This window comes from Danio rerio, chromosome 1 (genome assembly GCF_049306965.1).
Source record: "Danio rerio strain Tuebingen ecotype United States chromosome 1, GRCz12tu, whole genome shotgun sequence".
Classification (NCBI taxonomy): Eukaryota; Metazoa; Chordata; class Actinopteri; order Cypriniformes; family Danionidae; genus Danio; species Danio rerio.
In genome coordinates this window covers 58,608,099-58,630,848 of record NC_133176.1, presented here as the reverse complement: position 1 = coordinate 58,630,848, position 22,750 = coordinate 58,608,099, and the positions used below count along the sequence as shown (strand labels likewise).

The following is a 22,750-nucleotide window of genomic DNA, read 5'->3' as shown; positions in this document are numbered from 1 at the left end:
ACAATAGCTGTGTTGGTCAGTCTGAACTCTGAGATTGGTTTAATTTGGTTGAACTATTCTACTCTCTTAATCATTTCTAGAATTATTTGTGATTATTGTAGATTGACAGGCCTCTTGTAGCGTTTTTGTCATATGCATCCAGGGTCTGAGAGTAACGATGTCAATTCTGTACATGTGGCAGTATTGACAATAAAGCTGACCTTGACTTTTTGACTTGACTGTAGTTATCATGCTTGGTGTTAATGTGCGTTTTGAAAAAATCATTGGACATTTTAACACTTTTTTTCATTAGCTATGTTTCCATCCACCTATTTTTATGTGCATTTTGCATATGCGCGTAAAAAACAGGTTGATGGAAACACCAAGATGCGTATAAATTTAGAAAAAGTGCATAAAAACTCATGCGCATAACTGAGTAGGATAAACTTTTTATTCGATAAGAAAAGGTGCGCAAAAACTACAATGGAAACAATTTTACCTCACAAATTTCAGTATGCGCATTAAAAAGGTCATGTGATTCTATTATAAGAGATCATGTGATGATAAAGAATGTGTGTGAATGGACAAACCGTCAGGCTGAGCACATTATAAAACATCCGAAATGTTGATTTGGTCATTCTAGAATGCCTTACTGTTTAAGTATTAGTGTTATATTATTAATGACCTCCAGAATTGAGAGAGTCTGTACTCCGCGTCTGACACCTTCAAACGGCACCGCGTGTTCACTGCGTGTCAGGATTACCTTCTGAGGCGCAAGTCATTTATTAGATGAAGAAAAAATTGATGCAGCTTCTCCTACTTCAGTTTTTACTGTTGATACTTGGAGCCAGTTAATCAGGAAGTGACAATTTTGTTGGCTTTGATGGAAACGCAGCTTTATTCGCACATCTTTTATGCAATTATCCAGTTTTGCGTATGAAGTTCATTTGCATTTTTGGATGGAAACATAGCTAATGATGCAAAAATTTTCATCAAATGCAGGCAACAACATTGTAAAAACAGCTCTTGTCCACAAATATCCATGAAACCTTTTCATTTATACCAGATGCATCATGTCACTTTGTAAAGAAATACCCTTTTTTTTTTTGTTAGATACACACCCATCTATGAACACTTACACACCCATCTCATTTGAACTTGCACTCTGTTTCAGAGGCTTGCATTTGTATTAAACCCTTGTGTAAATAAATAACCAAAAATCCATTAAATAAACTTACCCTTGACTGAAGTGCTGAAATATTAGAATTTTTAGAATTTATTTTACATTGTTTATTGAATGAGTGACAAAAGAAGACAGACAGTCCAGTTTTTCAGCAGCTATAAGCGATGTTTATTGATAAGTACTGCTTTCAAAAGCAAAGCTTAGCATACCATTCATAAAGAAAAGTTAATACAAGCAAATAGAGAAACAGATACGTTATTTCTGTGGCCCTCCAAAGCATCATTAAAATTAAAAATCACAAAACTTTAAATTCAGTAGTCATCTTTTCAAATTAAAAGGGATTTTATTGTGCAATCACTGAAGTGCATTTCAAATACATCGATTTTACACCTGCGACTCCTCCCAAAGAGCTTAGAATGACCAAGAGGCGACACTATTCCATTGCAACAGCAGCGCTCAGCAACAGCCGGTTCCGCCATTTTGGAGTGAAAGCAATCGGCTGTTCATTGGATCTTATTGATGTCGCGATGGCAAGCCGCAGCTTTGTTATTTATTTATTTATTTATTTTAAAAATGCATTAAGGCTGAGATGCAACCTGAAAGACGATAATACAACACTTACTATCACAATCATCAGCACTTTTAATAGTTTTTATTTTACAGACTTATATTATGCTGCTGTTCTATTGGAGTTTTCATTTCAGAAGGGCCGCCGCGCCATCTAGTGGCTGTTTACCTAATTGCGCTAGAGTGTCGCCTCTTGGTGATTCTATGCTCTTTGCTCCTCCTGAGACCCTAACGAACCATTATGACGTCATCAGATCAGCTGACTTTCTGAACGCGACGTGATTGGCTCTGCTCATTCAAGTTTTTGCGCTTTAACGTTTTATTTTTTCTGTGGAGAATGTGTAAGTGTACTAGCTGCACTGTAACCTCTATTCACTAATGGCAATAACAAGATAAGCGCTTTATTTATGACTCCCATTTGAGATCTGGTTGAGTGGGTGAAGTTCAGAGCGTTTTAACCGGCAAATCCGATCTCCTTGTAGTATCCGTCGATGTCCCCGATGACCGCGTCCATGACCCGCCTCAGGGCGCCTTGACCGGCCGCGTCCAGACCCGCCTTTTCGGCCATCACTTTCACCAGCACCTCGGTGATCAGCTGTGGACAACAGAAAAACATGACAGTCCGATGCTATTTTTATCCCCTTTCTTTTTACGAGGGAATGAAGGTGTTGTGCCAATTATACTTGAGGTCAGTGAGAGAGCAGCAAATGAAAGTGAGAAGAGATTTCCACACCGTGTGTCAAATGCTATTGGGTTTCCGTCCTCATTGACACCATTGTTTATCCATCATCATCGTGCATTCAACATTGTGATTGTGCCTTGTGTTATTAGCCTAGTAACGTTTTAATATCAATTGTCATCGGTTTCAGTATTGAGAAATGCTTATTTTAATGTGCTATTTCTCAGACAAAATCTGCTGTTATATTCTCATTTTGGATGATTTAGATTAGATGTATTCACATTTCTTAAATATTTTTTATTATATTGTTTAAATTGGTGTGTTTTAAATGTCCTTTTAGAACTTATATATGCTTTTGAATGTTTACATTTTTAGAAACATTATTTTTTATATCAGTTAGATTCAATATCTATATACTTTGACATTACTTTATATTATACTTTTACAGGCTTTCATACCAAATGAGAACAATATAACAAATATATTATAATTTCTAGTAATATTATGTGAAAGTATTATTATTCTATTTGTATAATATATAGTCAGATTCAAAGTCAGCCACATTCTTGTTCTGTCTTAAAGACATTAAGCTGCAAAAAATTGAGACAAAATATAATATGGGTGTTAAATTTTCAGCATATTCTGTGATATTTCATATAAGTGCCATTTTTTTATGTACTAAAATTCAAGAATATAATTTTAGTTTTCAGTGCTCAGCTTTTATAAGTACATATATACTTACAAATTTATCTTGAACTAATTTTTTAAATAGGAAGGTGGTATACAATATTATGTTTTATTTGTGCATATATATAAGATTAGTCAGTACTGAAGCCAAATCTGGAGCTTATCTAACAAAATAAATTACGATCTAAAAACTAATTCACCCAAAATTTATATGTTATAGAAAATATTAAACACTAATCTAAATAAGAGAAAAAAATCAAGAGAAGCAAGAAATTAGTTTATTTGTTGGTTGTAATTTATTTTATTTTTTTTGCAATATTTTGCATGAATTCAATTGTATTATCTTTGAATTATTAAATATGTTCAGTGACTAATATATTATTTTAATAAACAAATCTGTTAAATATATCTTTTGTTTAAATGCTCCAAAATGTTTTGCCTGTATTCACTAAGAAATTTATAAAAATACTTTCAATTTCACTTTCAAAATGGGATGTACTCAATTATGCTCAGCACTGTATATATTGAGTATATTTAGTTTAAATATATATATATATATATATATATATATATATATATATATATATATATATATATATATATATATATATATATATATATATATATATATATATAAGCATATATATATAAGCATCTTTTAAACTTTAGATCTGTAGTGTCTGCTTTCTGCTGGCTTTATGTGGGCGGAGTAATACACAAAGGGTAAAGAGGCTGTACTGGTGCTGATATTACTTAAATATATCACGGCTATCAGCCAATCAGATTCGAGAACCAGACAGAACTGTTGTATAAATATATATATATATATATATATATATATATATATATATATATATATATATATATATATATATATGAAATAATTGCAGCGTTCCACACAATTCATTCTTGTCCCAACGCAAATCGATTAAGTTAACTTAAAACGTTTAAGTGGATTAAACATAGAGCAACTAAGTTTCCCAAAAAAATCTCATAAATTTTGTTTTAGCTCATTTTAAATAAGTAGCTTGAACAAGCAGCACATTTCTATTTATTTTTTTGAGTGTAATTTAAATATACAGTAAAAGTCTGAATTATTAACCCCCCTGAATTAATAGCCCCGCTGTTTAAAAAAAATAAAAACTGCTTTTATTCTAGCCAAAATAAAACAAATAAGACTTTCTCCAGAAGAAAAAATATTAACAGACATACTGTGAAAATTTGGGGGGGTTAATAATTCTGACTTTATCTGTATAATGTATATATAGTCTTGTGCTAGGTTATAGTTCAATGTGGATGCTTAGTCGAGCAGTGTTTAGATCAGAGAGTCCTGCTTTACCCTGAAGTTGTTGAGGGCCACTTTGTGAATGTTGGCGTGTGTATTGGCCAGTGGTTTGAGCAGGGCAGCGTGGTCTCCTTTGGCCTTCAGCAGTTCGCCCAGCTTCTTGAGCACGGTCGCTCCATGAGCCGCCACCGCCGGGCTTCCCGCCAGATCACCCTGAGAAATCCCAGAAAACTTGGGGAAGAGCTTCAGAGTGTCTGGATACTCCTTGAACAGACTGAAGAGGGGAGAAAAAAACATCACACTCAATAGCAAACCATTTTAGTTCTAAGTAGGGCTGCACGATATTTCATAAATAAATTATCGCGATAATAGTATATGCAAAACATGTATCGCAGACAAATTATGCATGGGTTGTTTATCTAAATTTGAGGCTAACTATTGTTAGCCCCGCCTCCCCCAGTTGCTGTTTAGCTATTGGCTGGCAAGGTGAACGCAGAGCTGAAATTAAACACTAGTGGGCGGAGTCGAGATGAAAGGGAAAATGACAACAGCCAATCAGAGTCAGAATATCTGTGGTTTTCACTCATGTTTTAAAGATCAAATGTTTTTACATCTGAATTAGAATTAATTAGATCTATTTGACCTTTTTATTTTAATGTCATTCAAAAAATCCAAGTTTCCCAGTAAAACATATGCTGGATAAGTTGGCGGTTCATTCCACTGTGGTGACCATCGATGAATAAAGGGACTAAGCCGAAGGAAAATAAATATTTAAAAACATAGCTAATAAAAATAGGCATTTTATTACAAAATTGTTACATCATAATAAATACAGTCATTGCAATACTCGACAATAATCGAGCAGCCTTAGATCTAGTAGTAGAGTTTGTGGAACTAACCGGTTGAGAACTTCTCCTCCGTTAGCCGCATAATCGGCCTCCACGGCTCCCCAGCACTTCAGAACCAGATCATGATCAGCCATCGTCTGTCTGAGGAAACATAAAAACACACACACCTGTCTTCAATATCGGGGCTTGTGTGAACACGTCAGGCATCTGCAGTCGTTAAACAAGCGATGTATGGATGTGCCCATAAAATGGCATCACATGAGCTGCGGTTCACCCATGGCGGGTTTTAAAGAAATAGTTCCTCCAAAAATGAAACTACCTCAACGTTTACTCTTGCTCATGTGGCTTTAGATTCATTCTTCTGTTAAACACAGAAGAAGATACTTTGAAAAATGCTCGTTGCTGGCATCTATTGGTTACGAAAATGACTATAGAGATCAATGGTTGGAGGTGTCAAACATTCTTCAAAATATCTCATTTTGTGTTTAACAGAAGAACAAAAACTCTGATTGGTTTTTATCAAGTAAAGGGTGAGTAAATGATAGATTTTTCACTTTTGGATGAGGTGTTGCTTTAAAAAAACAGAAGAGGAACCATATATGGTAACATCCTTTACACTCAATACAGTAAATACATTTTTTAGGGCATAAAAGTTTAAATGTCCTGGATTCTGATTGATTTAACTCATTTTTTTCAACATTATTAATTAATTGCTTCTCTCTGGTAGGAGATATAGAGTCCGTAAGTTGGTTGAACTGATATAATCAATGCTTTGTACCAGTTTTAGTGGGTTTACTTAACAAGAGTTTATTTTTTCCCACTACTGGGTTGCAGCTGGAAGAGCATCCGCTGCATAAAACATATACTGGAGAAGTTGGTGGTTCATTCTTTTGTGGTGACCCCAGATAAAAAAAGTGACTAACCTGAAAACAAAATGAATGAGTTTATCTTATTTAGCATTATGATTATTGTAATTACTGTATTTTGTGTTGTTTGTTTGTATGGAATGTCTGCAGCAATATGCTGATGCCCATAACAAACTTCCTGTCAAGAACAACTGTTTAAATGCCTTAATAGAAAATACTGACGATTCTGTCTTCTCAAACATGATTCAGTCAAACTCAAAAGAAGATATTTTGAAGAATGCTGGAAACTGGTAGCCACTGACTTGCATAGTGTTTTGTATGGAAGACAATGGCTACCTGTTTTCAAAATATTGATATTTATTGAGTTTGACGGAAGAAACTTGTAGAGCGAAAAAAAAAAATTATTTTTTATGCAAACTGTTCGTTGTAAGCATGAAAAGCTGTTTATAATGAGTGTTTTGCATGAGGTTTGATGAATATCATAACACTTCTGACCTTAAACGACCTCTTTTCTGTTTGATAGTTGCAGGTCTGTGGGTTTTTTTGGCTACCATCGCCAGTTACTTTTTAAAGTAATGCATTACAATGCTGAGTTACACCCTAAAAAGTAACTAATTGGGTTACTTAGTTACTTTTTATGAAAGGTAATGTGTTGCGTTTAGGCATAGGCATCACGGCTCTGCTGTGTTGTGATTACTGCTCTAAATTAAGTTCTTTTTAAATGTCGGGGTAAAAAACTACTTTTATTCCCTTTTGAACACAGTATATTTTATTGTGAAAAACATTTATAATATTTTGGAGCAGTAAACATGTCAGGCTAAATAAATTATTGACTTCTGCTGTCATTTGTTTTGAAAACAGATTATTATTATTTATTTAAATTTTTTACAATTTAAAACGGCATCTTTGAATATATTTTCTGCTTGAGATACAGCTGTCCTAAAAAACAAAAAAATAATAAAATAAAAAAATAAAAACGTAAAATAAAAAAATCGTGCACATACATTGGGAACGATATTGCAGAAAATTTTGATGGTTTTAAACCTTGACTTTTTCGAACCGCAGTACACCTTGAAAACGGTTATCATCCCATGCCTATAGCTGCGTTACTTTTGAGTTACTTCTAGCATGATTCAAAATTATTTTAATTCAACAATTTATTTTTTAAAAACTGATTAATACAGTTAAAAAGTAACCCGGATTACATCTTAAAAGTAGTAAAGTAACTCAAATATTCTTACGTAATTTCTAAAAGTATTACGATACTTTACTCATTACTAAAAGTACCATTATTTGTAACTTGTTTGTTACTTGTAATGCGGTTCCTCCCAACACTGCTCATCACCGATACAAAGTAACTGTTAATCTCTGCAGTAAATGTTCACTAATCAGCCTCGTTTGGCACAAATTCACTGAAGTATTTCTGCAGTTTCGGGCTCCAGTGATCTGGAAAGCTCAGGTCACCTTGAGGACTTCAGTTTCAGATCCCATCAAACACTGCGCCACAAGTGCAGACAGAGAACAGGCTGATAAACCAGATGCTTTCCACTTCTATTTCACTTTCCCAGATTAATTTAGCACTTTTTTGATATATTGTACATGCTTTTTCTAACTTTATAAAAGTTTTTACTTCACTTTCTCATTGTTTATCTGTTTAATTTATCTATTAAAATGATCATTCAAATTTTTTTATCGTACTATAAGGCTTTTTAATTACTTTTGATCACAGTTGAGATTTTCTCAACAAATATAAAAAAAATCTATCATTGCATGTTTTTTTCTTTAGTTTGAGCTTAAAAACTGCTGTGAAAAATAATTAATTACATTTTATTTACAAATTTTAACTTAAATTCTGCCGCAAACTAATTGACTATTTATTAGCACTGTCTACTCATTATTTTTGAACATTTTTAATATAAATATAGTTTAATATAGGCATTATTATTCTATTTTCCTATTTCCCTCCCTCCTATTTCTATTTTCTATTTCCCTCCCAATTAACTTCAATGTACACTTAACACATAATTTAGGTTTAATTTAACAATTATTCACTTTAATTCTGCATAAAACTGCACATTTACTCTTGTCAAACTATTTCTAGTACAACAGAAAACTATTTAAAAGTATTTTTAATTTTCCTACACTCATAGATTTCATTTTCTTCATACACAAATCCCTTGACACATTAAACAAACTAATAATGATCTCTATGAAAGACAGGTGGAAAGTCTTTATAACCTTCTGAACGAAGTATGCTAGAGTCCAGTGAAGGTCTTACCGCGGTGTTTGTCCTCTGTGAAGAGCGTGTGACTGCCTGTGGCTTTGGAAAAGTCTCCAGATAAAGTCAGATCATCAGTTTCTCCCCACATTGACTTTATATACAACATCTCTGTGACATCACCACCTCCAGCCTGTCAATCACGCTGTCCCTCTGCGTGTCTTGAAATGTTAACCACACCCCCTTCCATTTACCCCATCAGAACACACAGCCCCTCACTTACAGTCAAACACACACACACACACACACACACACACTCCCTCGCTCTCTTTTTCTGAGTCAAACAAACACACACACTCATACACACTGGTTGGTTTTTGTGAACTGTGGGGACATTCCATAGCGTACTGGTTATATTTTGCAAGTTTACACTGACACACACACACTCACTCACTCGTATACACACTGATACTCATGCTCACTCTCCCACACTGACACACACACACTCATTCATACACAAATTGCCACATACACTCTCACATACTCAAAACACACACAATCTAACTTACACTCACTGACACACACTTATACACACATAAGCACACACATACACTCGTTCATACAAAATTTACCACATACACTCTCTCACATACTCAAAAGCACAGACACGCACTCATTCGCACACATGCACACACAAATTGTCACACACTCTCTCACATACTCAAAAACACACACACTAACTCATACACACTCTCACACTGACACACACTCACTTATACACACATTAGCACACACACACACTCATTCGCATACAAATTGCCTCATACACTCTCACATATTCAAAAACACACACACTCTAACTCACACACACTCACCTATACACACATTGGCACACACACTCATCATGCGCACACAAATTGTCACATACACGCTCTCACATACTCAAAAACTCACACATACACACTCATACTCATACACACTCTCTTACACTGACACACACACTCACTTATACACACATTAACACACACACTCTCTCACACAAATTGCCACATTCACTCTCATACTCAAAACACACTCACACTGACACACACTCATTCACACAAGTTGTCACATACACTCTCATATACTCAAACACACATTCTCACACACACTCTTACTCATACATACTCTCTCACAGTCACACACTCACTTATACACAAATTGGCACACACACATACTCAAAAACACACACTCTAACTCACACACACTGTCACACACTCATACACACATTGACACATACACACAAGTGGAAACACTCTCTCTCTCAAATACTCAAAACACACACTAACTCATATACACACATACACACTCATTCATACACAAATTGCCACATACACTCTCTCAAACTCAAATTCACACACACATTCACACGCATTGACGCATACACATGCTCATTCACAAACACTCTCTAACCCATACACACACTTCTCCACTGATTGACACACACACACACACTCATTCAAACACAAATCGCCACATACACTCAAATACTCAAACACACACTCTCACTTATATGCGCATTGACATATACTCTCTCACAAACACAAACACACCATCTAACGCATACACACATTGCCATACACACTAACACATACTCAAACACAGTCTTAATCATACACACACACTCGAACATACTCTCTTACATTCAGTCTCACATACACACATTCTCTCACACAGAAGCACATTCACTCTCTAACACACACACACACACACACACACACACACACACAGGCTCTGCAACACAATCTTTCTGAGATTGTTCAGATATCATCTCTGTTTTATTCCACAATCCCCAAGCACAAGAACACACAAAGACAGCGGTACAGCAAAGTCAGTGCACTTTTCATGAAGTCATTTCAACATCATGCGAAACATTTGTCCTTTCATTTATTTCTCGTCATCACTTACAATCCTTCATAGTTTATTTGGGCCTCACCCACATGAAAACAATACTATAGTACTTTATAGCAAATACTGTTGTGTATCGTTGGCGGCACGGTGGCTCAGTTATTAGCACTGACAACTCAAAGAAAGAAGGTCACTGTTTCGGGTCAGTTGGCCTTTCTGTGTGGAGTTTGCATGTTCTCCTCGTGTTGGCGTGGGTTTCCTCCGGGTGCTCTGGTTTCTTCCACAGTCATGTGAATGTGAGAGTGTATGGGTGTTTCCCAGTAATGGGTTGCAGCAGGAATGGCATCCGCTGTGTAAAACATATGCTGGAATAGTTGGCGGTTCATTCCGCTGTGGCGACCCCTGATCAATAAAGATATGAAGGAAAATGAATGATATTATATCATTCACAACACCATGGAAGCTACATCATGCTGTAGTGAACTGATAAACTAATTAATTCATACTGTAGTAAACTTCAGTTTTTACTTCACTCAAGGGCCACTTTATTAGGTACACCTGTCCAACTGCTTGTTAACGCAAATTTCTAATCAGCCAATCACATGGCAGCAACTCAATGCATTTAGGCATGTAGACATGGTCGAGACGATCTGCTGCAATTCAAACCGAGCATCAGAAAGGGAAAGAAAGGGGATTTAAGTGACTTTGAACGTGGCATGGTTGTTGTTGCCAGAATGGCTGGTCTGAGTATTTCAGAAACTGCTGATCTACTGGGATTTTCACACACAACCATCTCTGGGATTTACAGAGAATGGTCTAAAAAAGAGGAAATATCCAGTGAGCGGCAGTTCTGTGGGCGCAAATGCCTTGTTGATGCCAGAGGTCAGAGGAGAATGGCCAGACTGGTTCCAGCTGATAGAAAGGCAACAGTAACGCTATTAAGCACTCGTTACAACTGAGGTCTGCAGAAGAGCATCTCTGAACACAAAACATGTCCAACCTTGAGGCGGATGGGCTACAGCAGCAGAAGACCACACCGGGTGCCACTCCTGTCAGTTAAGAACAGGAAACTGAGGCTACAATTCACACAGGCTCACCAAAACTGGTCAATAGAAGATTGGAGAAACGTTGCCTGCTCTAATGAGTCTCCATTTCTCACACAATCGAATGGTCGGGTCAGAATTTGGCACCAACAACATGAAATCATGCATCCATCCTGCCTTGTATCAACTGTTCAGGCTGGTGGTGGTGTAATGGTGTGGGGGATATTGTCTTGGCAAAAGACATTAGTACCAACTGAGCATCGTGTCATTGCCACAGGCTACCTGAGTATTGTTGCTGCCCACGTCTATCCCTTCATGACCACAGTGTACCCGTCTTCTGATGGCTACTTCCAGCAGGATAATTCGCCATATCATTAAGCATGAATCATCTCAGACTGGTTTCTTGAACATGACAATGAGTTCACTGAACTCAAATGGCCTTCACAGTCACCAGAACTCAATCCAATAGAGCACCTTTGGAATGTGGTGGAACGAGAGATTGGCATCATAGAAGTGCACCCGACAAATCTGATGCAACCGCGTGGTGCCATCTTGTCAATATGGAGCAAAATCTCTGAGGAATATTTCCAGTACCTTGTTGAATCTATGCTGTGAAGGATTACGGCAGTTCTGAAGGAAAAAGGGGTCCAACCCGGTGTACCTAATAAAGTGGCCGGTGAGTGTAGATGTATCAGTATGTGCTTGATTTGTTTATAATACTATAGTATTGTGTTACTATAGCAACAACATAATTAATTTGCACTACGTTATTTACTAATAACGACAACAGTGTTTAGATAAAGCACATCTGCGAGACTGATTTAGGCAGTGAGCTTTATAGGTGTGTTTGTTTGGAGAAAAACAAAACAATGAGCGTCGCGTGTCGCAAACAAACACAGGAAAACGGCTCTTAACCTCAATCCTCAAAAATTCTGAGAGCAACACCGCAATAAAAGCATCACTGCATTGTGTTTGTCCGTGTCTGTCGATGTCTCGTTATCTGTCTATGGCAGTCATCAGGCAGGTGTATTAATAGCATTTGTGCTTTCGGATAAGGGTGAAGCATTTCCCCTTCATTCAGACCGCCGGTCAGGATCAGCGTCTGCTGCCAAAACTTCCCAAACCTGGAAGAAATGAAGAGTCAAACACCATGACATTGAACTTCAGCCACTTCTGTGAGGTAAAGTTTGGTAATACTCTTCAACCGCTAGGGAAATCACATAGATATATATGGGGAAATCAGCTATGGAGATAAAGCAAAACGGCGGATTATGCTACACACAATGCAACTCACACAGCGTTTAATAATTAATTTCTGAGATATTTAATAAAGAATAGGATGTGATGTGTAGTTGACCAATGGACTCAATGATCCTGGGAAGAGCTGTGTATTTTAATGCGACTATAGCGCCACCTGGGGGAAATACTGTTCATGTGCTTTACGGGACGTTTTTGTTGCACAACGACAAAAATAAGCTTTTTTAAGCATAAAAATGATTAAATACAGCTACATTTCCGTTTAACATTGTAATGTGACCCTTTTCACAATAAATTCTTAATTTTAATAAATAATTACTATCATTTTCACCCTTTATTTGCAGAAAAAACAAATGTTGGAGTTTATAAATTGCAAACAATAAACACGTATTTACAACAAGAGTGTAACGTTAATTAAAGTACTATTTAAATGTCATTTTAGGTTTTTAATCATTTGACATTCAACAAAAAAATTTCATTTATTCTTTCATTTTTATCCGCTTTTCCGGAGCTGGGTAACAGAGGCAGCAGTTCTAGGAGAGAACCCCAGACTTTCCTCTCTTCAGACACTTTCTCCAGCGGGATCCCAAGGCGTTCCCAGGCCAGCAAAGAGACATAGTCCCTCCAGTGTGTCCTGAGGCCTCCTGGTGGGACATTTCTGGAACACATCTCTAGGTAGGCGTCCAGAAGGCATGCGAAACAGTGCCAGAGCCACCTCAGCTGACCTCTCTCAATGTGAAGGAGCAGCAGCCATACTCTGAGCTCCTCACCCTATCTATAAGGGTGCACCCTGCCACCCTGTGAAGGAAACTCATTTTGGCTGCTTGTATATGAAATCTTGTCCTTTTGGTCATGACTAGTGCCAGATGGAATCTGCAGACATTTTCACTATTTCTGAGCAGAATTTTGTAAAAAAAAAAAATTGGGAGTATTATAACTAAAACCTTAATGTATAAAATAAAAAGTAATGCCTTTTTAACTCTTTTAAATGTTTACAATGCAAATCCAAATAGATCCACTTTATTTGTTAAACAAAGCAAGTATCTCATAATATCTCTAGTAAAAGACAGAAAATATTACTTTACACTCTGTATTGTAAATAAATCATAAACATTTTCATATTAGTCAATAATATTACTGTATTTAATTAAAAAACTGAATAAATGTGAATTTACACACATTTACACAAGTAAACCGACTCAATGATGGGTTAAAAATCTGCGTGTGCAGATTCTGTGTGGGCCTAGTCATGATCCAAAACTCATAATCATAGGTGAGAGTAGGAACGTAGATTGACTGGTAAATTGAGAGCTTTGCCTTATGTTTTTTTACATGTTTTGTAGGTCAGAATGCTGTGTCATTTTACATTAATAGCCTATATCTGTTACACTGAATGATGATATAATATTTCGAAATTGTATCGGTTTTGTAAAGGTGATGTTTTTCTGTGTGTTTTGTTTAAACACATTTCTACATAATAGTTTTAATAACTCATCTCTAATAACTGATTTATTTTTTACTTTGCCATGATGACAGTAAATAATATTTGACTGGATATTTTTTTCAAGACACTTCTATACAGCTTAAAGGGACATTTAAAGGCTTAACTAGGTTAATTAGGTTTACTAGTCAAGTCAGAGTAATTAGGCGATGTTGTGTAATGATGGTTTGTTCTGTAGAATATCGAAAACAAATATAACTTAAATGGGCTGATAATATTAACCTTAAAATGGTTTCTAAATTTTTTTATTTATTCTAAAAACAAAAAATACAATAACAAATGAGCAAAATAATTATCTTTAACAATAAAAAATATACATAAAAAAATAGAGAAACAGCTAAACACAGGGGGTATAAAAATACATACAACATTTTTGTAACATTTAAACATAATATTACTTATTGAAAAGTTTTTATTTATATAAGTGTAAATATACTAAATGTTAAGCAAATTATAATTTTTTAAACGAGAAATTCATCTATACTTGAGTCTTATGACAAGAAAGCAATTAAAGTTTTTGAAACATGTGCTTTATTTAATATTCTGCATTAATTTGGGATGTTAAGGTGCTCTCTCTCTTTTTGTTATAAAACAATTAGATCAGTGAAAGATAGTGTTTAAATTCGTTCAGAAAAAACACAAACATGAACTTTAGGAAACATGCAGACAATGCACAGATCCAGCAAATGCCTTTAAAAGCAAAACAAGAACTTTTTCGTGATCTTGCAAAATAAAAGTCGAGTGAAAACGTTCCGGTAACATGTATCCAGATAACGTCCATGATGTGCTATAACTAATAAAATGACATTCGTTAAACGCATTGAGGAAAATATTAAATGTTAACAGTAAATTATTAAATGTCTAAAAATGTATATTAATCAAGTATTTTTAGTTATTTATTTGTCGTGACTTTTATTTTGGTGGGAGCTGCAGCGAAAGTGACCAACGTCTCTCTGATGATTCAAACTTCACTGTCGAGAGGCCATTTTTTTATGTGTCCGGATCCCGGTTCCGCTCATTTCTCCCCCTAACCCGCTTTTTAACACCGAATAATAACGGATATCACCGGCGAACGAGTCCCGGACATCAACAGCCTTCATACCAGAGAAGAAAACCACAGATAAACCGGGGATTTTCGCGTGCTGTCCGTCATGAATCCTGAATAGTAAGTTTGTGAAGAAAAGCGCTGATGACACATCAAACACATGAGCGCGCACTCGTCTCATACACTATTATTGTTATTTAAATGCACACTGATCAACATCTACATAGATTTTAAGTAAGCAAAACACTCGCTATTTGGATTAGGATTGTTTTCCTATTATTGACCACAACGTTGTTGCTTGTTTAACCATAGCAACCGACCACGAAATCGCTTTAATGTATTTAAAAGCGTTTATTACTGTTTAATATGTGCCTCACTGTAGTAATGTCTGTGTATCTGATGTATATCTTAACTGTCAGGCTGTTTCTTCAGCTCTGACACACTCAACTGCCACGTCGCTGTTAAAAGGATAAGTTAAGAACGAAAGTGCAGACATGATGCTCATCTGATTGTGTTTATTATGAGATTTAATCATATTCAGGCTTATTAAACTGCTGATCTCCTGTCAGAAATGTGAACTTGGGCCTGAATGTACTGACATGTTGAGTTTTGCTTTAGAGGATGATGGGAAATTGAATCACCTGTTACCACACCACCCTTTCAGAGCATAGAGTTTCACCCTGGTAATACAATGGTAGTGAATATTTGCTGCATTAAAGGGATAGTTCGCCCAAAAATGAAGGTTTGAGTTTCTTTCTGCTGTTAAACTCAAGGCAGATATGCCCAAGAATGCTATAAAATCAGTCATTGACTTCAATAGTGTTTTGTGTTGCTAATATTGATGTCAATAGCTTCTTTTTTTCCTCCATTATTCTTCAAAAGTGTGAGTAAATGATGAGAAAATGTTCATTTTTATGTGAACTAACCCTTTAATGCACCTTTGGAATTAGGAGACCTGTCAAAACACGTCCACGTTCATACTTGAAGATAGAAATTACATTTCAGTGCGCATCTTTTCTTTTTTATTAATGCAAACATTTTGATTTTAATATATTTTCACTTTTTTAACAGATCTGTGACTTTTATTGTGTGTTATTCATTAATATTTTATTAAATTAAGTTTTATTTCTTTAATAGTAAACAAAAAAACATTTTTACTCACAAAACAATATGTTTAGTTATGATTTTGGCTAAATTATGACCTGAGATATGAAATATGAAAATTTTTCTGCTTTAATTTCACTCTTGGTTTGACTGAAACTGCAGATTTGGTGATTCACGAGGGTCACGTGATCATGTGTAACACCGGCCGTTGAGATGTGATGACACACACACTTCTCTTACGTAACATGATTGCTGCTTCCACGTCACAGATGAGGAGTGTCAGAGAACACTGGTTTTGCTGATTGCTGTTATTAATTGTTTTCTGGTTCCTCTTTCAGTGATTACCTGTTCAAACTCCTGCTGATCGGAGACTCTGGCGTCGGGAAGTCTTGCCTTCTGCTGCGCTTTGCTGTAAGTTATTAGTCCACTGTTTACACAAACTCACACACACTCACGGATCAGATAATGGCTTTTATTATTGTGCTGATGATTTGCCTGTCAAAGAGCTTCATGCTAAAGGTGAAAGTGTCATTTCTGTTTCACCAAACAGGCAACAAGAATCATTTTATGACATTAAAAGAAGCTACGAAATATGAATTAATTAAACGACAGGGGAATATTTCAATTTTAGGTTTATAACATAATTTAAAATATGACATCATTCATTTCTTTTTCCTTTGGCTTAGTCCCTTTTTTCATCAGGGGTCACCACAGCGGAATGAACCGCCAACTTATCCAGCATATGCTTTACATAGCCCTTCCAGCTGCAAACCAGTACTTGGAAACACCCATACACACTTATTCACACTCATACACTACGGCCAATTTAGCTTATTTAATACCCTATAGCGCATGTGTTTGGACTGATTGGGAAACCGGAGCACCCAGAGGAAACCCACGCCAATATGGGGAGAACATGCAAACTCCACACAGAAATGTCAACTGACCCAGTCAGGATTCGAACCAGCAACCTTCTTGCTACAAGGCAACTGAGCTAACCACTGAGCCACTGTGTTGCCCAATATTACATATATAAGACATAATATTCCACTCTTACGTCCTGGGTCTTTAAACACTTACAGTTGCAATGTTTATTTTGCTAGAGCACATTGTTATTCTATAAGTGAACAATTAACCCGTGAAGTTAATTCACTGAAAAAAAAAAAAAGTTTGTTTTGGTAATCTTTGATGAAAGTCTGAGAGAGACCTAAAAGGAAATGTTTTTAAATGTGAATCCTTCAGAAATGCCAGAATTTTTATCAAAAGTGAAACTGTTTTACATTTTTATCTTGTGTGTTATTTATAGCTGTTCTTTTTATTGTTGTAAATGTTTTTATTATTATTATAGAAAAGTGATATTTAAAAAATGTGGTCAATTTGATCTGGTTTCCCCATGAAATAGCTTGAGAAGCAATAAATTAAAGCTCATTCTCTCTCTTCTTTTTACAATTATTGTAAAACAGATAGATACATTTGGCACGCATAATTTACAATAATAATCAGTAGATGATTTACAATAATAATCATTACGTTTCTATAGAGCTTTTCTGCACACTCAAAGTGCTTTACACATTGGGCAGTATAGAGCTCCCTTCACTATACTGGGGCATTAGGACCCACCGCAGGTTGAGCACTCCCTGCTGGCCTCACTAACACCACTTCCGGCAGCAACCAAGCTTTCCCATGTGGTCTCCTATGCAGGTACTGACCGGGCGCATCCTTGATTAGCTTCAGTGCGTAACCATATGAGAGTTGCAGAGAGCTAGCTGCCGGCATAGCTCAGTAAGAAATATCAGCAGGTTATCTGATCTAAAGGTAGATATTATGCATAAAGAAATTCAGAGTGAAGAGGGAGAAATAGAAAAAGATAACAGCAGTATATTAGCGGTTGAAACCCTCTCACTTACTGTTAGTTTGCTATGAGTGGCTAGGCTAATAGTTAAAGAGTTAGACTTGCAGTCCAAATTTCACGGGTTCGAGTATTGGTACCAGCAGGAATTGTTGAAATGTCCACCTGAACACCAAGGCACTGAACCCCAACTGCTCCCTGGGTGTGTGTTTAGTAGTGTAAGTCACTTTGTATAAAAGAGTCTGCTAAATGTAAATGTATGAGGGAATGATGCGCAAAAGAAAGCCCCGCCCCTGCTCAATATTCAGTTTCAGTTGGAAGTACATCATCATACTATGACACAAGTCTAAAATACTGTTTTTTAAAACTCTTTAAAATGTTGCTGAATGTCTGATTTGTGAGTGTGTGCACTTCTTTCTTCAGGACGACACGTATACAGAGAGCTACATCAGCACGATAGGAGTAGACTTTAAGATCAGGACCATAGAGCTCGACGGGAAGACCATTAAACTACAGATCGTAAGTTTGCAGAACGTGTTTTTTCAATTTGAGGTTTTCGTTTAGTAACGTGTACTGTATATAAAACATTATTACACTGATCTCTGGAATGCTGTATTCTGATTGGTCAATCACCACAACATTCCAAAGTATATTATTGTCAGATAACTGATTAATGACCAGGGCCAGACGGAATCTGCGCACGTTTTTTGCTATTTCTGCGGAGAATTTTGGTAAAAATCTGCGGATTTCTGCTAAATTATTTTGGGAGTATCCAGCGGAGTATCATAACTAAACCCTTAATATATTAAATAAAAAGTAATAAATTACTGAATAAAAACTAAATAAATTCAGATTTACACATTTACTAAAGTTAAAAAACAGAATTAATAATGGGCTAAAAATCTGCAGAAATATGCGGAATTCTGCGGAAAATCTGCGCAATTCTGCGACACACACTACCAATCATCTTGAGGCTTATTGAATACTATCATTCATTCATTCGCTCTTCTTCAGCTTAGTCTCTTTTTCAGGGGTTGCCACAGCGGATTGAACCGGCATCTATTCTAGCATATATTTTACACAGCAGATGCCCTTCCAGTTGCAACCCAGTACTGGGAAACACCCATACAAACTCATTCAGTCCCACACTCATATACTGTGAGTTTCTTCAGTTCACCTGTAGTGCATGTGTTTGGACTGTGGGGGCAACCGGAGCTCCCGGAGGAAACCCATGCCAACATGATGCGAACATGCAAACTCCACACAGAAATGTCAACTGACAAAGCTGGGACTCAAACCAGCGACCTTCTTGCTGTGAGGCAACAGTGCTAACCACTGAGCCAGCTACTTTTTAAGGAATATTAGTTTAATTTGTCTTTGAGTATAGAAAGTATTACATTATTTACTAACACTTTAATCTTTTGAATGCACATCCTTGTGTCTGTGTTGTAGTATGGAGTATGTGTCTGTCTCAGTGGTAAAATTGTGTGTCTGTGTTTATGTATGTAATTTCAGTGGGACACGGCTGGTCAGGAGCGCTTTCGCACCATCACCTCCAGCTACTACAGAGGAGCTCACGGCATCATCGTGGTTTATGATGTCACAGATCAGGTGACCACACATTCCTTCAGCACAGCGACGCTCCAGTGACCTTTCACACACCCTGCTTCTGTCTCTCTGTGTGTTTGTCTTTAACATGACTGTGTTTCTCAGGAGTCCTTCAATAACGTCAAGCAGTGGCTTCAGGAGATCGACCGCTACGCTAGCGAGAACGTCAACAAACTTTTGGTGGGGAACAAGTGTGATCTGACCACCAAGAAAGTTGTGGATTACACAGCGGCGAAGGTAAAAAAATAAAAATAAATAAACTAAATCATAAATATACTGTTGAAGTCAGAATTATTCGCCCAAATATTTAAATATTTCCAAAATGATGTTTTCCAGTCAAATACAGTCAAATAAAAATTCAGAAAAACAATTATTCTACATGCTAAAGCACAATACAGCAAAGACGTCACTAAAATAAATGTTGTTTTTCAGGTTTCTAGCAGTCATCTTTCAGCACGCACTGCAAAAAAAAGCTCACAATGATTTTTTTTTGTTTTGTTTTTAGTCCAAATATCTTAAAACTCTTAAATCATGAAGCATTTTCTAGACAAGCAAAATATTGTTAGATTTTCAGAAATAATAAGCAAAAATTAAATGAGTTTTTCCTTAAAATAAGCAAAATAAATAAATGTAAGTTGTAAAAATATGTAAATAAATAACTTTAATACTTTCCAAATAAACCAAAATGACTGAATTGGTGTTAATTATGAAATAATGCATTAAGAGCTGTAATTCTTAATCGATTAAACTGAAACATTTCCAAAATACACTACCAGTCAAAAGCTTTTGAAGTTTTTGGTCAGTTTTATTATTTTTTTTCATGTTTTGTTTATTTTTTATTTTTTTCAAAAAAAATTATTCTGTTCATCAAGGCGGCATTTATTAAATATTAAAAAAGTGTAAAATTATTAAATATTTGTGAAAAACAAAAACAAGTTTTCTTGTGTGTAGTTTCAAGTGAAATTATTCTTCCAGTCATTATTGCTTTTATTACTATTAATAATAATAATTCATTCGTTCATTTTCTTTTCGGCTTAGTTCCTTTATTAATCTGGGGTCGCCACAGTGGAATGAACCGCTAACTTATCCAGCATATGTTTTACGCAGCGGATGCCTTTCCAGCCGCAACCCAACACTGGGGAAATATCCACACACACACACACACACACTACGGTCGATTTAGCTTACCCAATTAACCTATAGAGCATATCTTTGGACTTGCGAGGCTCGAACCAGTGAATTTCTTCCTGTGAGGCGGTTGTCCTACCCACTGCGCCACCGTGACTCCCCTTGTATGAGATTGTTGGCGATAAATTGTTTTTACAGTATTAAGGATTTTATGGATTTAGTGTTGTCACGATACTGGAGTTCAGTACCGACTACTACTGATGTTTTAAAAACGCCAATTTCCATTTGAACGCTGTTAAGCACGTTCTAAAACATCGCTGATTTGTCATTTGCTGTTTCTTAATATGCGTTCTTCAGTGATCTTGCGTCCTCGTATAATGTCATCATCAACTCCCAAAGTTCAGTTCCAAAACTTAAGACAGCAAGAACGGAGGAACGTTTTTTATGCGGAGTATTTATTGTAAAAAGGGGGAAAACAATAGCTAGCTGTATGAATGGTAATGTCTAAATATGTTTTGATTCAGAAAGCGTGAAGGTCATGTGACCATCAGGAAGAACGCAGCATCTCGTTTTTCACAGGACGCGTTCTTTGTTCTCGTGTTCTCCTGAGTTAGTTCTTCCAAGGTGACCTGGCAAGAACGGTCTCCACAAAAGTGCAAGTCCGTTCTCTCTGCTTTGTTGGAGTTGAGAAACAGCCATTGTGTTTACGTGCTCAACAGAAATGACTGTGATTGGCTGTGAAGGTAATCAGTTCACTGAACTCACCGCTGTTTACTGAGTGTAACCACAGATACAGGCACACTGGAGCATTTTGTCACTGTTTCCCAGTGTTGGTTGCAGCTTGTCAAATCAGCGCTGTTTAAAAACGTGCTCGACAGCGCTCAGATGTTAGAAGGAGATGGACATTTTTAAAGTCGCAGTATTGATTGGTTTTGAACTCCAGTAATGTGACAACCCTACTATAAATTACATTATTTTCTAATATCTAACAACCCCTTTTCTCATCTGTTGATCTCTGTGTGTGTGTGTGTGTGTGTGTGTGTGTGTGTGTGTGTGTGTGTGTGTGTGTGTGTGTGTGTGTGTCAGGAGTTTGCAGACTCTCTGAGCATCCCGTTCCTGGAGACAAGCGCTAAGAGCTCCACGAACGTCGAGCAGGCCTTCATGACCATGGCTGCGGAGATCAAGAAGAGGATGGGCCCCGGGGCCACAGCGGGCGCTGAGAAATCCAACCTGAAGATCCACAGCACACCAGTGAAGACGTCCAGCGGAGGCTGCTGCTGAACACTGACCTTACAAACCACAGACACCAGCACACACACCACAGCTGAGTAACCAGAGAGAGACAGTGTGTGTGTGTGAGAGAGTGAGTGAGTAAATGTGTCTACCTATGTGAGTACCTGTGTGTGTGTATGTGTGCTAGCGCATGAGTGCATGTATAAGTGTGAATGTTAGTGACTGTGTGTGTGTGTGTGTGTGCGCGCGCGCGTGTGATTGAGTGTGCATGTGATTGTGCTTGTGAGTATTTTAATGTGTGCCTCCATAGGTGTGTGCTAAAGTGTGTGCGTGTGAGTGTATATGTTAGTGGTTGAGTGTGTGTGAGTGTATATGTTAATGTGTGTATGCAAGTGTGTGCGTCCATAAGCATGTATGCGTGTGTCCATAAGTGTGTGAGCGCGTTTGTGTTAATGAGTGAGTGTGTGTTTGCATGTGTGTGCGTCCATAAGTGTGTGTGCTAAAGTGTGTATGCGTGAGTGTGTATGTTAGTGAGTTTTTGTTTGCATGCATGCGAGTATGTTAGTGTGTGTGTGGGGCTGTGTGAGTGAATGAGAGTGTGTATGATAGTGAGTGAGTTTGCATGTATGCATGCATGTATGTTGTGTGTGTGTGTGTGTGTGTGTGTGTGTGTGTGTGTGTGTGTGTGTGTGTGTGTGTGTGTGTGTGTGTGTGTGTGTGTGTGTGTGTGTAAGTGAATGAATGAGTGAGTGTGTGTTTTAGGTGCACAAGACTATGTTAGTG

The 22,750-nt window shown here is 36.8% G+C and overlaps 2 protein-coding genes across 4 annotated transcripts; one reads left to right on the top strand and one right to left on the bottom strand.

Annotated features, from left to right (window-relative positions):
• Positions 1 to 1,306: 1,306 nt before the first annotated feature.
• Positions 1,307 to 8,461, bottom strand: mb (myoglobin). 3 transcript variants are annotated; one of them, NM_001362389.1, is made up of 4 exons: positions 8,333 to 8,461; positions 5,280 to 5,369; positions 4,435 to 4,654; positions 1,307 to 2,324 (listed from the first exon to the last, which is right to left on the bottom strand). In NM_001362389.1, the coding sequence occupies exons 2-4, from the start codon at positions 5,360 to 5,362 to the stop codon at positions 2,184 to 2,186; spliced, it is 444 nt and encodes a 147-aa protein (NP_001349318.1). In that variant the 5' UTR covers positions 5,363 to 5,369; positions 8,333 to 8,461; the 3' UTR covers positions 1,307 to 2,183. The 3 variants fall into 3 exon arrangements, with proteins under 3 accessions (NP_001349318.1, NP_001349319.1, NP_956880.1); NM_001362390.1 differs by having other exon boundaries at positions 8,373 to 8,461; NM_200586.2 differs by having other exon boundaries at positions 5,280 to 5,365; positions 8,373 to 8,461.
• A 6,519-nt stretch (positions 8,462 to 14,980) lies between these two features.
• Positions 14,981 to 22,307, top strand: rab1aa (RAB1A, member RAS oncogene family a). Its single transcript, NM_001326521.1, has 6 exons — positions 14,981 to 15,165; positions 16,488 to 16,560; positions 18,422 to 18,517; positions 19,514 to 19,609; positions 19,712 to 19,843; positions 21,821 to 22,307. Exons 1-6 carry the CDS (start codon positions 15,152 to 15,154, stop codon positions 22,013 to 22,015), a joined length of 606 nt encoding a protein of 201 aa, NP_001313450.1. The 5' UTR covers positions 14,981 to 15,151; the 3' UTR covers positions 22,016 to 22,307.
• The last annotated feature ends 443 nt before the right edge of the window (positions 22,308 to 22,750 follow it).